The 16,362-nt window shown below is 40.5% G+C and overlaps 1 protein-coding gene across 5 annotated transcripts in view; it reads left to right on the top strand.

The window, feature by feature from the left end:
- Nucleotides 1-16,362, top strand: part of STOX2 (storkhead box 2) — a 142,726-nt gene that overhangs the window by 99,616 nt on the left and 26,748 nt on the right. Inside the window, exon 1 of one of the 5 annotated variants that reach the window (XM_088163532.1) lies at nt 5,160-5,289. The exons of 3 other annotated variants lie outside the window; for them this stretch is intronic. Coding sequence is in view for 1 of the 2 variants with exons in the window: in XM_088163528.1 (XP_088019654.1) it covers nt 7,197-7,227 (31 nt within the window). In the remaining variant the exon portion in view is untranslated. Of the gene's footprint in view, nt 1-5,159; nt 5,290-7,181; nt 7,228-16,362 lie in introns of those variants that run through there. One more of the 5 variants, XM_088163528.1, reaches the window with a different exon arrangement.

The raw sequence follows: 16,362 nt of genomic DNA, 5'->3' as shown, positions 1-16,362 counted from the left end.
TCTGAGTTGCACATACATATTTATAAACACATGCAAGTCAGTCAAGACTTGTGTTCACAAGATAAATTAATAAAACACAGCTTGAGATGCAGAACAAGGCAAAAATGCTTAAATCCTGCTCAGACTAAATGAAAGTTTTAATTTTAAACTGATGTATTAATATTCTCAAGTTTCACACAAGGAAATACATGATACTGGATATTCTTGTAAGGACATATGTTGAAACTTGTTTTATAAAATTTGAGGCTTGCATACAGTTGACTAGTAGACAGAGGCTCTATTTTGTGGAGGTTTTGGGATTCTAAGGAAATTGTTTCCTGATTTGAAACAGAGCTCCAAAGTAGATAGATTTCATGTGGAAGAAAATCTGAAACTCAGTATTTTTAGATCACATAGAACACTTAATTCCAGCAGGATCAGACTGGTTTGTTTCAAATTTGACTGTTTAAATGTTTTAAATACTGCTCTACCTAATGCAGTCTTTTAGAACAAACTAATTTGAAAGGAAAGAAACACTTCTTGCAGGAATGCCGTAACAGGAAGTTCTGACATTTGTCAAAATATTTCTCCCTCTTTCTAAAATGAATACATAAAAAAGTATGGTTTTCTGATACATTTTAATATCAGTGGAATTGTATTCTACACAGTAGGATGTCTGCCATTCATTGTGACTATGTCATCTGTGTTTTGGGGAGATATTCCAGCAATGGATGGAGAAATGTAGGATTCTTCTTGTTTTCTGCATGTTATTTTCCACTAGAATGGTCAGTATCTGATTTTAATAGACCATATTTCTTGAGAAGCTCAGTTATGGCAAGTGATGTTTTTTACCAGATCTTTGGAACTACTGATGAAAATGAGTACATGCTGTCTCTGTAAGAACAGCATTATTTTTAAACATATTCTTGGCATGTGTGCTTGCTACTTGTATCCTTGTTTATTCCAGCTGCGTGTCCTTACTTTGTTCAAGTTTTGTTGGTCTGTCAGATATGACAAATCAGGCTTGCTTTTGCAAAACTTGCCCTTTGTAGTTGAAACCGGTGCTGATAGACCTGAACCCAGATGCCATGAAAATGAATGGAATTTAGTAAGCCTTTTTAATGCCCTTTGAAAATTCCAGCTGTCACATGGACCTGATGTCAGGATGGTGACTCTGTCAGTCATTTTAGTGATGAGTGGCCATATTACCATGCAGATTTGTGATAACTGAGCAGTTCTTACCTATAACTGCTGTCTCCCAGAGCAGGAGGTCCTGCTTCGCCACTGCCTGTGGCAGACTGCCTCCTAGTTCTCCCTGAGACAGGATCTCCTCAGTCTTAACAGGGCACGCATTCAAGTTTGGCATAATTTTTGTTTGTTTGTTTGTTTTCAGGAGTAGTCTTCTGCTAGGTTCGCTCCCTAAACTATCTCATGAGAGTAGATCAAGCATGTATGTGGGCTGTCCTGACGTGGATGAAGAAGCAATGGATAGCCTTGGGTAGGTTGGGTAGTTCTGTTTTGCAGTTAGGCATCTGATGAATGCTTTGACAATGATGACTTGTCTGCACAAGGACTTTCATTTTCCTGTGAACAAAGGAGAAATACCACGGAATACCACCAGCGTGGTGATGGATTCCTCAGGCCATCTGAAGTATGAAATCCAACAGTATTTTCTTGTCAGGTTTTAGCACAGATGAGTACATAGTTTTCATCATACATCTGACTTGAGTGTTTCAAGGATAGGTATGTTTGGTCTTTTATTTCCTATTTAACCCTATTGCTCTCTTATAGATGAAAGATTTCTGGCATGGGGGATACTGTTTTTCAAAAACTATTCAGTAAGGTTTTCTAGGTACTTAAATTTCAAACTAAATGAAATCTAAGTGGGCCAAACATATATCTAGGCTATGGCATGTAACTAGGGGCTGTATAGGCAGGCCAGAGCTCTCTCTGACCTGGTCAGTTGTGTTAACATGAGCTGAGTAACTGCTGAACCACAGTGTTCAACACAGACCACAAAACCTGTGTGAATGGTCAGTGAGCTTTTCCCATATGGGCAGCGTGAATCTGATCCAGATATATTTCTGTTAGTTCCAGTCACAGCACTGAATGCAGCACAGATGTCTTGAGTAGCATTCCAAAATCTTGACCATTCCTTACTTTTGAATCAAAGCTGTTTTCCTGGTGCTGTTTAGGAACTAAACCAGCGTGCAGGAGCTAGTAGTGTAGAGTGTGCTAGTGCTGTTTGAGAAACTCCTGGATTTCTTACTGCTAAGCGCAGAGTCTCAAATTTAGTTCTTTCTATAACTAATATTTGATGATCATTGGTTCAGTTCAGGTTGACATTTTTAAACTAGCATCTGAGAGAGGTAAGAAGTTGGAACAAAATGAGCGCCTAGTCTAGTTAATCTTTGCCATAATCTTTCCTATTTAGCAGTGAAGGAGAAAAGAGCAAAAACATCTGTAAGCTTATAGCTTCAGAATTTTAGTATCTGAGCAAATCCTATATATGAAGATAGTAATTAGATAATTCCAGGGTTTCAGTTAACAGAAACTATGTGGAGAAAGCTAAGGCATACTTTGCTTTCAGATACTGCAGAAATATGTGAGCATCAGTTTATTTTGTATTTTCTTGAAATGCGAAGAACATATGCCAATATAAATCATGGCTATTGATTATAGGCTTATCATCCTCAAGCTAATAGTTATGGCACATCTTCTATGGACGGTGCAATTTGGTTGAGCAGTTGCTAGTTTAGCTGTAAGCTGTTGTCAGTCAGCTTGTCCTTCCTGGTTGATTGCCAAATTCTTCCTCCTGTACTTGAGGGAAAAGGGAATCATAAATGTTTAATAACTGAAGGTAGGTGGTTGGCCCCAAAGTCAAACACCAAAACTGATAAAATCAATATGATCCTTTTCTTTTATTTTTCCAAAGCAACTTCAAAAATAGCGGTAATTGATGAGTATGTTAAGCTGAAGATTGCAAGGAGGAAGTGATCTTATTGCTTCCATGGCCTTACAGATAACGATTGTATTTGAAACATGTTGGCTCTGTCTGAGCTCGGCTGTAAAGTCCTTCAGGCAGTGCCAGTCTTCCAGATCTTGTAAAATGCCACACAGAGCTGTTGTCATCCACTAAAGAACCATTTCCTCATATTGGGCTTGTAGAGAAAGCAATGCATTTCACTGGCGTTAATGAAGGAAATACAATTGCCAGCATGTAAAGGTACTGGGGATGATTGGCAAACAGAGGAGCCAAAGCAATACTATGGGAAATTGATGTATAGACACAATATGGTCATATGTCTTTTTAAAAAAACTTTGCACTGTCTTTACTTGTAGCTTCTATGCTAAGTCTTGGCCTGGGATTTCCTGTATGCCAGAGGTTGCATGATCATAGGAATCACCTGCTCTTGCTTTTTTATACTGCCTGGCATGGGGAAATTTGATTTATAGAGGAGTTTTTTGGTTGGTTGGTTGGTTGGTTTGTTTTTTTTTTCCCACTCAGCTCTTCATTTATTATGAAAAGACAGTGCCAGTGGTCTTGTGGATATTGTGTGTGCATGTCCAGTGTGTAGTTGCAGGGCGAGGGAGATCCTAGCACTTGTGCTGCCATCAAGTAGTCCCAGTCTTGCTTGGAGAGGTTGGCAGTTGCCTTTCAAAATTGATATTACTCTGCTGAATTATCTTCTTGATCTTTTTAATCCAGTATTCAAGTGGAAAGTTTCTATTTAGTTCGCCTTAGCTCCAGTAATGGTTTGTATGTCAAAGTTTGAAATTAAAGCATTTGCACATCTTCCTTAAGTAATTAAAACAATGAGTGAGGTTATAAAGAGAGGAATATTGAAATTCAGGCTGAATGAGTGCTTAATTGGCTGCTAGTCTGATCTCAGCTGCCTCTGTGCCTGAGCGCTGGAGGAGGATGAGGTCATGGTGCTGATTCTTGACCATAGCACGCTGCAAACACCTCCTGTGTCTTACCAGTGTTTGCCCAGCTGAGTCCCCAAAACCGAATTACTGTGACAGTAATACTGCTTTAGCTTCCTTCTAAATATCCATCAGCTAGGTGTGGTTAGGCTGTGCATGTTGCTGACGCCTAAGGACCAGGAGATACACCAGCCCAAAAAACCATGATACACATTTACACTTGTGAAGAAAGCCCTCAGCTCAGGTTCAGAGGAAAGTTCAAATTCATCCTCAGGATCCACAGCAGGCACCTATTGTTAACCTGTGATTTGCCTTCATAAACTAATTCTCCTGGTTGCTTTTGATGAAACCAAGGGAGATGAAGATTGTGGTTTAATTTAGCTTTCTGATTTGCTCTAGAGCTGTGGTTTTCAGAGTGTGTGCTGATCACTGTTTTGACAAACCATATTTTGGTCATAGAATCTTCTGCATCCATTTGAAATAGAGGCAGTAGGTCTTTCTACACTTCTTGTGCAAAAACGTTTCCATTATGGTTGCCCTTTTAGGCAATAATTTCCTTCTAAATATAGATGGTTAATCAGCTGAAGTTTTTGTACAAGTTCAGATTCTATTCAACAGCAACCAGAGAGGAGTATTTTGCTGTTGGTCCTTTGACCCCCTTAAACTCTAAAAATAAAAACAACAAAAACTTTGGATCAATCAAGGAGCCATGTTGAATTGAAAAGTTGCATAAAATACTTGGTGGGTATTTGAAGTACTTTTGAAGCAGGAGGTGGATTTAGTTGCAGCATCTGTTCAGATTTATTTCTGGCATCAGCAGCGCATATCCCATCACACCACTGCCCACAGGGAGGCAAAGGGTTTTGTGTGCCTGTACTGCTTCTCTGGAGTACCAGCCCCAGGGTTTCTTGTGGGTCCAGAGTGCTTGTAGATGAATGGGATGGAAATCTGCTTTACCATCACGTAAAATCAACCACCTCAAACAAAACCACAAAGCCCCACGACCTCTAGGCCAAAGAAACCAATCAACAAAAACCCCCTTCTTTTATTTTTGTTTCTGAGCTCTCCCTCTCTGAGATTTTGGGCGTTCCTGAGGCGGCGGCAGCAGCTCGCAGGGGTGCATGTCCTGTGGAAGCTGCTCATGCATCCAAAATGGCTGGGACGTGGGTGGCCTTTGCTGGAGGAGAACACTGCGCTGGGTTTTGGTTGAAATGTCGTGCAAAGGTTGGAAGTAACGTCCCATCTTCCGATTAGGCGCATGTTGTTTTTTTCTCCCTGTTTCGGGCTCCCTGAAGCGTTGTCAGCTTTCCGTGAAAGGTTCGGCATGGGAGGAGCAGTGAGCGGGCCCCGCGTTGCCATGGCGGCGGGCAGAGGTGCCGCTCGGTAGGTACCGCGACCCCGGGGACCGCCGGGCCGGGATGGGCCGGGATGCGACGGGATGGGACGGGCGCTCCTTCCCCGTTTGGCTCCGTTGCCCGCCTTGCTGCTCGATAAAAGCTTCGTCAGCAGCGCGGAGCCGCGGGAGGCGGGCGGGTTGCAGCGGCAGGGCAGCGCTTCCCCCGGGAGGCGCGGCTGGTGCCGTGCCCTGGGGCGCTCGGCGTTAGCGCGGGCTGCAGCGGGCCGCTCGCGAATGGCCGTGCTGGCCCAGGCTGGGCGGCTCTGCAGCGTCTCGGCTGCGCGGAGGCGGGGGGTTCGTGTCTCACGGCACTGCTCAGCTCGGCCGCTCCTGACAGCCCTAAAGAGCTGCAGAGCTCGGTGGCAAAGCGAGTAAGTCTAGTCTATCCAAGCGCTTCCTTTGAGGTTCTTTATTGCTAGTGCTGGAGGGCAAAAGAAACAACGTTTTTAAATAGGTTGCAAAATTTCAAAGCGTATTTAAAACACTGTAAAGCATCTTGTCGGTCCGTCTGCGTTGTTCCTTCTTGACGTTTTTAATAGTTGTCCTGCTGCAAAATAGAAATACGAATTTTCCAGACTAGTGGATCAGAGTCCAGATGAAGCCTTGATCAGCTACTGCAAATCTGTCCAATGTTTTCTTCCAGTTCTAGAATGGAAATTGGTATTAGTGCCTACACTCATAATGCTGGAAGTAGGGCCTTAGTAAAAAAATCTTCCTGAAATTGCAAGGTACTCTCATACTGTACAATTGCTTGTACTGGTTGCATCACAGGTCAGACTGAAAATGACAAGCCAAGGCTGTTTTAGGATTTTTAGATCTTAATCTTACAATCTGGGACAGTCTCTCAGGGATGGATTATGCATACATAGTACACCTGAGGTGTTGGACTTGCTGCACATGTGAGATAAGACTATATGCATATAGTAGCCAGTTTCCAGACATCGAGCAGTCTGAGTTTTCAAGCATCTAGAAAAGTGACTAATTACTTCAAAACTATGGGAAAAGTCTGTGTGTGCAAGCATGCATGGGTCATAGGATTTCTGTGAATAATGTAGTTAGTCTGTTATCACCTGATACCATCCTTCCTTTCATCCCTCTTTCCACCGGCAGATATTTCCAGACTTCCTTTTGTATTTTTTCTAGTAATTTTTGAAATTTGTTGCTAGCTTTGAACACTTGTGAATAAACTAACCAGCAGACCCTTGAGCAGGGTGGTCTGACTGATGTCTACACTTGCAAAATCAAATTACTGAGGAGTCCAAAGATATGAAAGTTCTTTCAGAATTCATCTCCCATGTAATAGCTCAGGAGGTAGCCTGCAGTTCATTCCATTACTTAGGAGCTGTTAATGAAAGTAATACTTTATTTTGCAGTATTATTGAAAAAAGGGTGCATGCCAGACAAAGACAATTTACAACCCATTTGTTTTCAGCATTCTCCTAATGCCCATTATTTGGAGTAAAACCCATCTCCTGACAGACCAGCTTCTTAGTTCCCTTAATCCTGCAACAAAGTGGTAATCCTTTATTTGTGACCTCATAGGCTGTTGCTACAGAGAATGCTGTGATATCAGAAAGCCAACGCTGTGACTTCACTGTTGGTGGAAGCCATAGGTGAAGATGACCCACTCTGGAGGCCTGGGGGGCAGTTTATATCCTTTTGGTATTCTGCAAGTGCTTCCTGAGGAGCAGTATCTGTCAAACAGAATTGCATAATGTCTGTCTACCTCGGTGATGAATGAGACAATCAGAGGCTGCGTGTAAGGGGAAAATACGTGGTGATTATGTTTACAGGGTAATTTCTGCCCTTGAAAGAAGTTACGTTATCAGGAAGAAAACTGTCACTGGGAAGCTACACTGAGGATACTTTTGTATCCTCAGTCTCCAAAGATATCATGAAGAATACCAGAATTATATTCTCTAACAGTAAGAACTTCTTACTCTGTTTACCTCTTAAAAATATAATTTTGCAACCCCCAAACTTTTCTTGGAAACACTAATTACATCAAAACTTCCATCAAAAAAATGTTTGTCAGGAGCAAGGCAACAGACATGTAAATCACATTCAAACCTCTCTGCCCTAAAGTAGACTTTTAGGCTCTTGTTTGTAAACTGAAGTATGAAGGATATGTGTCCAAGACTTTCAGGTATTTCCAGATAATTTACATGCCTGGATTCTTTTTACATTTGAGTATGAGCTTTTTGTGCCATGTTCCAGCAATGAGTGCCTAAAATTAGGCTTCTTATTAAGTCTTGATTTTAAGAAGTACTGATAGTACAACAGCACTCAATGGAGATAAAGGGAAATTAAAATCTACATCAGTTTTGAAACTCAAGCTGTGACTATTAGAAACAACATATGGCAATAGAAGCCACATTTGGCTCCTTTACTATCTGTGCCTTTTTCCATAACAGGAAGATTTTACAGAAATAGTACTTGCAACTCTAAATGTCAATGGTTATATACTCTTGAAGACTGAAGCTATATGAACCCAGAAAAAAAAATACTAGTAGAAAATTAAATCCTTTGTTTAAACATTTAGTTTTTGAATGCATTAGGGATCATATGATTGAACAACAGGAAGACATGCTTGCCTGTAACAAAATTAGTATTATATTTTTACTATTGATTATTCCATTTTTAACTTTCACCTTTTTATGCATGATACAAAAGGTCATGCAGATGAATTTAGCAGGATTATACATGTACTACCAAACCCATTGATAAAACTTCTGGAAGTTGTATAAGCTAAATCAGGTTAAACAAAACACTCTTACTGCAGAATAAATGGCTATTTACATAGGTATAGTTACACCAAGTAAATTAGTCTTTTAGACTAATGCCCTGAGGTCAGTTTCTATCTTATCCCTGTTACATGGATGTTCTCCAAATTATGTTCTGAGCATGTGTCAAACTGAATACTGCATAACAAATCTATGTTGAATAACTCAGTTAAATGCAGTACCTGAAATGAAATACCACAGTTTAAAGCAAAAATTCACATGAATTATGCATAGGCTTTGCAGACCGTGCAGGACACCCTTTGGGTAGCCTCACATTTTCAAGTTCTTGTGGATTACACTATCTTTGTATGAAGCTACATGTGCATGTGTGTTTCGAAGAGCTGCTCATAAAGCAGCAGAACACTTCTAAAGACAGTATTGGTGATGACATGCTTAACTGCTTTCACATGTTTCCATTCAAACTGCCCAAACCATTAACATGCTCCCTTAGTGATGTTGTATATGTGTCTTACTAGCATGCACAATACTAATTTACTCTCAACTTTACTGTCATGTAAACTCCCATCCTTCCCCTAGCTCTGATCTTTCATCATAAAAGCTTAGAAATAGCCTTTTGGATATGAAGCTAAATGTTCCTTTTTAGCTGTTCTGCTGCACGAGACACTGGGAGGGGAGGAGAGCTCCTTCCAAGGCAGTGCATTAATATGCAGGTACCCTTGGCAGGAGCCTGGTGCTCTGCTGGGGATGTTGCCTTTGTTGGGTCATTGGTACCTGGGCTCAGGCAAGGTACATTTGTTCTTTTGGGCTTTTAATTGAGACTTTGACTGGAGGCTTTCACTAAATCCTTTGTGTGGCAGGGGTTGAAGGTCAGCCCAGAAAACAAAACAAAGGCAAGCACCAAGTGGATGCAGAGCACATGCAGATCAGCTGTCACAAAACAACTGTCCTTTGTTCACTTATTTCTTCACTAATACACTCAGCCATTCCCAATTTGCTTATTCCAGCAGCTCTGTAGATCCTTATTTTTTCCCCAGACTTCCTAAAGCTGGAGGTACTAATTTTATTTCTTACCATGTGGTTATTATTTCTGCTTCCATTTAGCCCTGCTAAGCATTTAGATTCTTTTAAGAAGTCTTCTTTCAGAAGTAACATCTCACATGCTGCATTGCCTGCTTTAAGAATCAAACAAAAATCGGCTTTTCCCTCACATTTCCTTTTAACTTTTTCTGTATTGTTTCTTTCTTACTTTCTTATTGTTTCTTGTTTTTCTCTCCTGTCTTCTTGTGCTGCTAATTCAATCTTTATAGCCTAGTTTTTTCTTTAGGTAGCCTCTATATCAACTCTTTAAGACTTGTAGCTTGTCAGATAGGAAGTAGGGGTTTCAAAAAGTGCATTCAGAATTACTTGCATCCCCTGTAGGTGTTTCTGAGGGCTGGTCTGTGCAGCAGTTCCAGCCTCACAAAGGGGGTGCCCAGGTGAGAGAGGGGCATGTACCATCCCCTTCACCATGTGCAATGCCGTGTTTACTGATAATCAGAAATGCTTTTGGAGCAGACAGCCTTCTCAAGCTCTGGTTCTGACTGAGACGTTTTTTACCTGTGTAAGTCAGAGGTGCCCTCAAGCCCGTAAGATCTGGGTGAATTAAAGTACTGCCTGTGGAGGTTGCTTGTTGAAAGAGTATGATGGTTCTATAAGGCCTTTTTTCTTATGGCTAAGAGTAAGGAATTACAACATGGTGACAAGATATAAGGAATGATTTATTTTGTTGTTTTAAAGTGTGTTAGAAAATAACTATCTTGCTATGGCATAAAATGTACTAAGTCAGAGCTTGGGTTTATATATCCCCTATGCTTTGACCTCAACATTTTTTGAAACGTGATTTTTTTTTCTCACTGTGTCTTTTGTTACGTGTTTCTGTTAAAGAAATTATCTTGATTCTTCTTTAGCTAGCCTTTTGGTTTAGTTCAGTTAAAGGTGAGATCATCATGAGCTTCTGAGATCATCTCAGGAATCTAGCCTTGATATCCTAGTTTAGGTCTCTTATACTGAATAAGAGGGCAAAGAGACAACTATTTTTATGTGCTCTCATCTTTCAGAAAACTGGGTCATAGCGACACTCAGGGAGCACAAGAACTCCACGCTCTAGTGCTTTATAAATGCTTGGTGAAAGTCCAAAAGAAAAGTCTTGTCAAGCTCAGTTTAGTACACAGAGGAGAAAAAAGAAGGATGGCCACTTCTGAGCCCTGTAAATGGTTAATGGTGCTTTGTGCAGTAGGGATCAATACCAAATGTTCGGGCTTTAATAGCTGTATTAAAAATCTGAAGGATGGAATGGATAATGAAGTGGTAACCCTGCCTGTCAGATCGCAGTTGTTCAGGTTCATTAAGACTGCTGAGGAGGATTTCAGAAGGGACTAGCGACAGCTGAGTGAAACAGCTGAGCAATTCTGCAGAATAGTGACATCAGCACTGTAGTATAAAGCAGTGCAGTGAGCTCTGAAAAAATAGTGCTTAAATTTGTTAAGTTTTGTGCTTTTTTAGGAGCATGATCACTGCATATTCCTGGAGTCAATGGTGAATGCGTTAGATGAGTCAGGAGTGGTAATTAAAAGTCTAAACTTACGACTATAAATGAGGAGGTACGTAAGAAGTCATGCAAGAGAGGTTGCTCTGTGAAATTGGTACTTTTATCCTTTTGGATACTGTGTTTGGTTTTATGGCTTGTGTACAGGGCAATTTTCAGATTCCTGAAATTTCATTTAAAAATGATGGAGAAGCAGGTAGAGAGCTGTTACTGTTTTAACAGTAGTAAAACATCTGTTGTAGGTTTTAGTTTACTGCTTCCTGTAAATACGTGCTCAGTAAAATTCAAGACTAAAAAAATCTGTGAAATGGACAGGAGGAAATATTTCATCCAGTGAGTTGTTTAATTGTGGGAACCCCTGGTTCCAGGCACTGTCATTTATTTGGGGAGGTAGGCTTTGGTTGCTGCCTTTGCTGATAGTCATACTCATTGGGATAAAAAGTCAAATATGCCAGTCCCTGGGGATCTCAAAAGAACTGTTTCTGTCTGGAACAAGGGCATTTTCCTTTAAGGTGCAGTATAGTGGTACACTAGTGATAATGTGTGCAGTTGGATTTCCAATGCTTCCTCTAAGATGATTGATGAGCATGAGGGAGGCAGCAGATTTGGTGAGTTGCTGTTGTGCCATGGCATTTCCTTTATTCCCATCTCCACAGCTAATCTCCACGCAAGTGAGACCAAAGGACATAATTTGAAAGAATTTTGAACCTCTGTAGGAAGCAGGGGTCATTGCATCTACCTCATGCAGGTAGATTGTAGGGGCAGAATATACTAGTATAGCTTCTTCATGTATTGAGGTGTAAAATATTTCAATTTCACTTTAAAGTACATCTTCTTAAAGGTACTCCAGCCATATTGAAAACCCTGCTTTCGACCACAGGGAAAAAAATGACCCAGTAAACTCTCAACTGCTAAGTCTTTGGAGCATCTAACCTTTTCTTTTTAAAAGCACTTTTGCACTAATTTAATTGATTCCATGCCTGGCCTTTTCATCAGTTCTCTCCTAGCCAGGAAAAACTGGGCTGTTAAAGGCTGCTGCAGTACCTTGGGACTTATGTTCAGTGTTGCAGGTTCTTATTTTAACCTGATGTTATCTGCCAGTCATCACTATTGGTTTGAAAAGCTGTAACCACTGCAGTACTGTCTTTGGGCTGAAAATCTTTTAATGGTTACAGCAGTCAATATAAATGAGAGAGAGTGCACTATGTCTTTGGATTGTGTTGCTAATTGTCACTTTATTTTTCAAGAATTTTTTCTGCTGACTAGATTCTTGCTGAATGTTTGCTGCAGCAGCTCCAGCTACACTGCAAATGTGTTTTGGCTAAACTGAAGAGGATAGTGAAGAACATGTGGTTAAGACCTTCAACAGCCACGTTTTGTGCTTTCATCAGTGGAAAAGAGTTGGAAAGGAATATTATAATCTGTATGCCTAAAATTTCCACCCTACAAGAAAACATCTAGGTTTATCTTTGTTGGGTTTTGTTCCTTTTGTTTCTCATTTGCTTACTCTCTCTTGCCAAACCTCCTCTAGTGTCAGATTTTTTAAATGCTTCTGTCTTTCCTTGCATTTGCTGTTTGCTGCCAGAGAATAGGCAGGCTTTGTTTTTGAGGGGGTGGGGTGATGGTGTGGTTGATTAAAATATAGCATTAACATTAGTCAAATTTATTTGATAGTAGCAGATTTCTATGAAAAAGCCCCAAACCCCCATCCCTTCTCATTCTGTGGTCCTAGCAACAAAATATATTAGAGAATTCTTCTGTGTGGTTTAAAATATCACATACTTTCCAGGGAGCTATAATTTAAAGAAGCCTCATTTAGTAGTTGAATTCTAAAAAGACACAATTGTTATACCTAGTGGGCTTTTTGAGGGAGGGAGTTGCCTTGGTTGCCTTGGTTCTCCTGTTAAGACTTGATGTTTTCATTCAAACGCTGTTTCCTGGGTGGTTGTATTAGCAAGTGTCACACTGGGTAATGATTCTGTCCTGCATTAGGTAACATTTAAAGCATTGTTTGTTTTTCATCTTAGGTTTTGAGATTCTTTTTTAGAATGTGCTAAGCAGAGATGCTTAAAAACAGATAATAACAGCTGAGAAGAATTGGATGATCAAAGATCCTTAATCATATCTACAGAGTGATCTGTTAAAGGTCTTTGGAGTCAAATCTAGGAGTTTGCATCAAACTCAATTGCTGTCAGCATGAAAAGGATAACTGAAACTGCTTGCTCAGTTGTAGAGTGACAGCAAGCCACCAATAAAATACAGCTGTGGAGAAAAAAGCAGGGTATAAGGCAGGGTATTTCCACTAAAAGTAAGGAAATTCTAATTTCCTGGTACCCGATGCAGGTGGGAGGTTAGCTGGAACTCTAGAATATGGTGCAGAATTCTGGTTGTTGCTTTTAAAGGAAAGTTACATAAGTCAGGGTAAATGTAGAGGAGTCCTCTAACAGGATTAAAGGGACAGGAAGGGCAGACATGCAAAAGTACACCGGAAGAGTGTGATTTTTTAAAAGCCTGTGGAATGACATCTGAAGGAGGGGGTTCTCTGCTAATAAATTGGGGTGTAAGCAGCAGGAGTTTAAAAAAATAAAGGGAAAGGGTATATAGCTCCCAGACAACATTAGCACAAAAACAGATGGACATTACTTGTTGGGATTTTAATGAATTTAATACCCTGATCATGTTTCCTCTTGTGATTTCTTAAAGAACCAGGAGATTTGTTCAGGTAAGTCAAGTAGAACTTATTAGCATACTGCAACTAAGTTGTTAGTGGAGCACTAATATGTCAAAATTTCTAGTATTAAGAGATTTTCTAAAGAAATGGAAGTGTAAGCTGGTATCTTTCAGATATTCTTTAATCTGGTTTCTTCTGAGGTCACAGGGTTTGTGGGCTGTGTTCCTGGTGTAATGCCTGGGTGTTTCCTGCTTTGTGAAGTTGGTTCTTGTAGAGGTGATCATGATGACCAATACTGAAATTAGCTTAGTTGGTTGGAACATGGTTCTGGTAACACAAAAGTTGTAGGTTTGGTCTCTTTATGAGCTACTTACTAGTGTTGGACTTGATCCTTGTGGGTCCCTTCCAACTCAGAATATTCTATGATCCTTGATAGACAACTACGACCTCTGCAGCTACAATTGCTGAGCACTGATGGCTGATCTTAGCCTCTGAAATTTGGGTAACTGATACAGGCGAGATGGAATTGCACTCTTGATAACCTTCTTGGCTTCTTTTGGCCATGTTCTTTTTTAAGCTTCTTTGTTTTCAGTCATATATTACCGTGTGTGTGTGTGTCCCCATTTTAGCATATTCCTTTCGCTCTCTTGAGTTTCCTTCTAGTGATTGGAAAAGAGCTGTGGCAGGAAGGGAATGATGGGCCCTGACCTGAGAGGACTGAGGGATATATACAAGCTAATGTAAAGTTTGACAAAGGAGTGTGTGCAAAGAAAGAATCTGTGATTTTATAATTATCTGCTTCCTCAGTGTGTGATGGAGATTGATGTTAAGCTGTACTGTATTTTGTAATGGTCTGTTTGGATGCACGTGCATGCATGGAGTTATACAGAGAGAAGTATGTGGTGTGTTTGTACTGTACACTGTCAATAAGGCAGCTTTTGCTTTAGTTCCAACCTCTGTCATGTTGTGGGGGGAGATGTGGGATGGAGGAAGAGAGTATCTGCCCTGCCTGGCAGTGCATGCAGAATTTTGGCCAGGCCTTCCTCCTGTGAGGCCACACTGCTGTAACATTTCTGGTGATGGCAGCACTGGTTTGTTCATCAACTTCAGCTCTTCTAAACATACTCATTCTTCATTTATATTTTCTCCACTGATGGTCTCTCGCTTTTGCTCTCTGCTGTGCTTGAGGTATCAGGTACTTCTTGTTGTTGTTAATACTGATTAAAGGACTGTGTAATGGTGCTGTAAACTGATGAATTTGAATAAAGGCATGCCTAGGTGCATGCACACAAGGTGTCTGTGCACCCTTGACACATGTCCAAGCTTGGTGCATTCCAGGTAGCCGTAGGCATCACACATGCAAGAGGAATTGTCTCACTGAAAGAGCTTGCACTTATATTGGTCTCTTCAGAATAGTTGACTTGGTCCTGAGCATATAATATGGGTTCAAGTGCAAGAGAAATTTGTTAGAGAGAAAAGATTTTCAGGCTGCAGTGTTACCTTTAGCTTTTTTCTGCCATTGTTTTAACTTTGGTGTTAGTTGCAAGACTACTGCAAGTTCTTACTTGTGTGTGTCTGTGAAAACAGTGCTGCATGCATGAGCCCATTTAGTTTTGCATGGAGGTTGTCTGGTGCAAAGGGGAAGAAGATTGGAGCGTTGTTTTTACTTTCAGTAAGTGCTTGTTCTAATTCAGTTTTAAATTTTTCTTCATGGGGTGGGTTTTGTTGCTGTGAAGTGGGTGTGTACTTAGCAGACAACCAGAGTTTCCTAAGGACCATCATAGGGGACTCAAAACTTTGTAAAGGCCAAGTTGGATTCATTAGAAGTGTTGTGGTTGATGCTGCAGCTCCAGGGAAGGCAAAAATTTTGTAAAGCTGAAGGAAGATTTCCTGGAAGGAGGCCTTTCAGGGAACACAAAAATTGTTGACTGTGTGTATAGCAAGCCCTCAGCTTTTAGTGCTGAAATTATGGCTACTGTGTAACTACTGGTGTGGCACAGCATCCCATTAACCTTACACTTGTAAATTAATCTGCTGTATGGCTTTGCTGCATAACAACCACCACAGACCTGTAACCAAAAGTGATGTTTGTTAATTGTATAACCCAGCTATTTACTTGTCCTCTTGAAGCACGCAGGCCTGTTTTAGACTTGGTTGGACTCTTTCACTGCCAGGGTTGTTGTTGGGCTGGTGACTTTTGTATTTCATTCCGTCCTAAGCACCTGGTGTGTTCATTTGGTGAAACATGTAGGAGAACTGCCTGTTCCAGCATAGCACAGGTGAGTCCTCAAGTGTGATGTTTCCAACTTTTATGGATTATGTGCCTTCTATGCTTCAAACTTTCAGAATGCTTGGAATATAGAAACTTTTAAAGAAGCACTTTGTGGCAAAACTTCCTTTTTCTTTTTGCACATCCATTTTGGCATATTGGTCTGATTTTGATAATTAGGTCATGACTAGCAATAGTTCTTTTTCAGTAAAGGCAATTTTAAATGTTTCCTTTTTTTAAAAGAAAATCTCAGAAAAACTAAAAATGTTCCTCTGAAACAGCAGCATCTGTCTCTCATCTAACACACTATTCCTATTTCTTCTGTGTGTTCCTGATACTTTACCTGAGCATATCCTCACCAAGCAAAGGAAACCCTAGCACTGGGAGTGAGATCCTGACACAGTGACCTCGTTCTGAGCATTACCTTCTTTGTCAGTGGTAGCAGAAGCTAAAGCAGTTCTGCTGGCCCTCGGCACTTGGAGCAGTTTGACATTTTCTGTCTGGCATGGTTTCAGAGCTCACTTTGTTTTAAGCCCAAATGATGAATGGGATAATGAAAAATAAGCTTACAAGAACTTGTCCACTGCTTCTAATTTTTTGATTAACAGTTTGCAGCAGCACAACTTTGATCTAGTGTACAGTAGAGCTGCTTGTTACATTTAGATCTGCAGTATTCTTCAGGACTGACAAAAGACAGTAAATCTTTCTTATTAATTAATAGATCTAAAACTGATAAGTGTCATGATAAATAATGAATAGTTAAAGAAAATACCGCTCTGTGTAAATATCTGT

Source organism: Sturnus vulgaris, chromosome 4 (assembly GCF_052056855.1).
Source record: "Sturnus vulgaris isolate bStuVul1 chromosome 4, bStuVul1.hap1, whole genome shotgun sequence".
Taxonomy (NCBI): Eukaryota; Metazoa; Chordata; class Aves; order Passeriformes; family Sturnidae; genus Sturnus; species Sturnus vulgaris.
The sequence above is the reverse complement of the archived record's forward strand: the minus strand, read 5'-3'. Positions and strand labels throughout refer to the sequence as shown.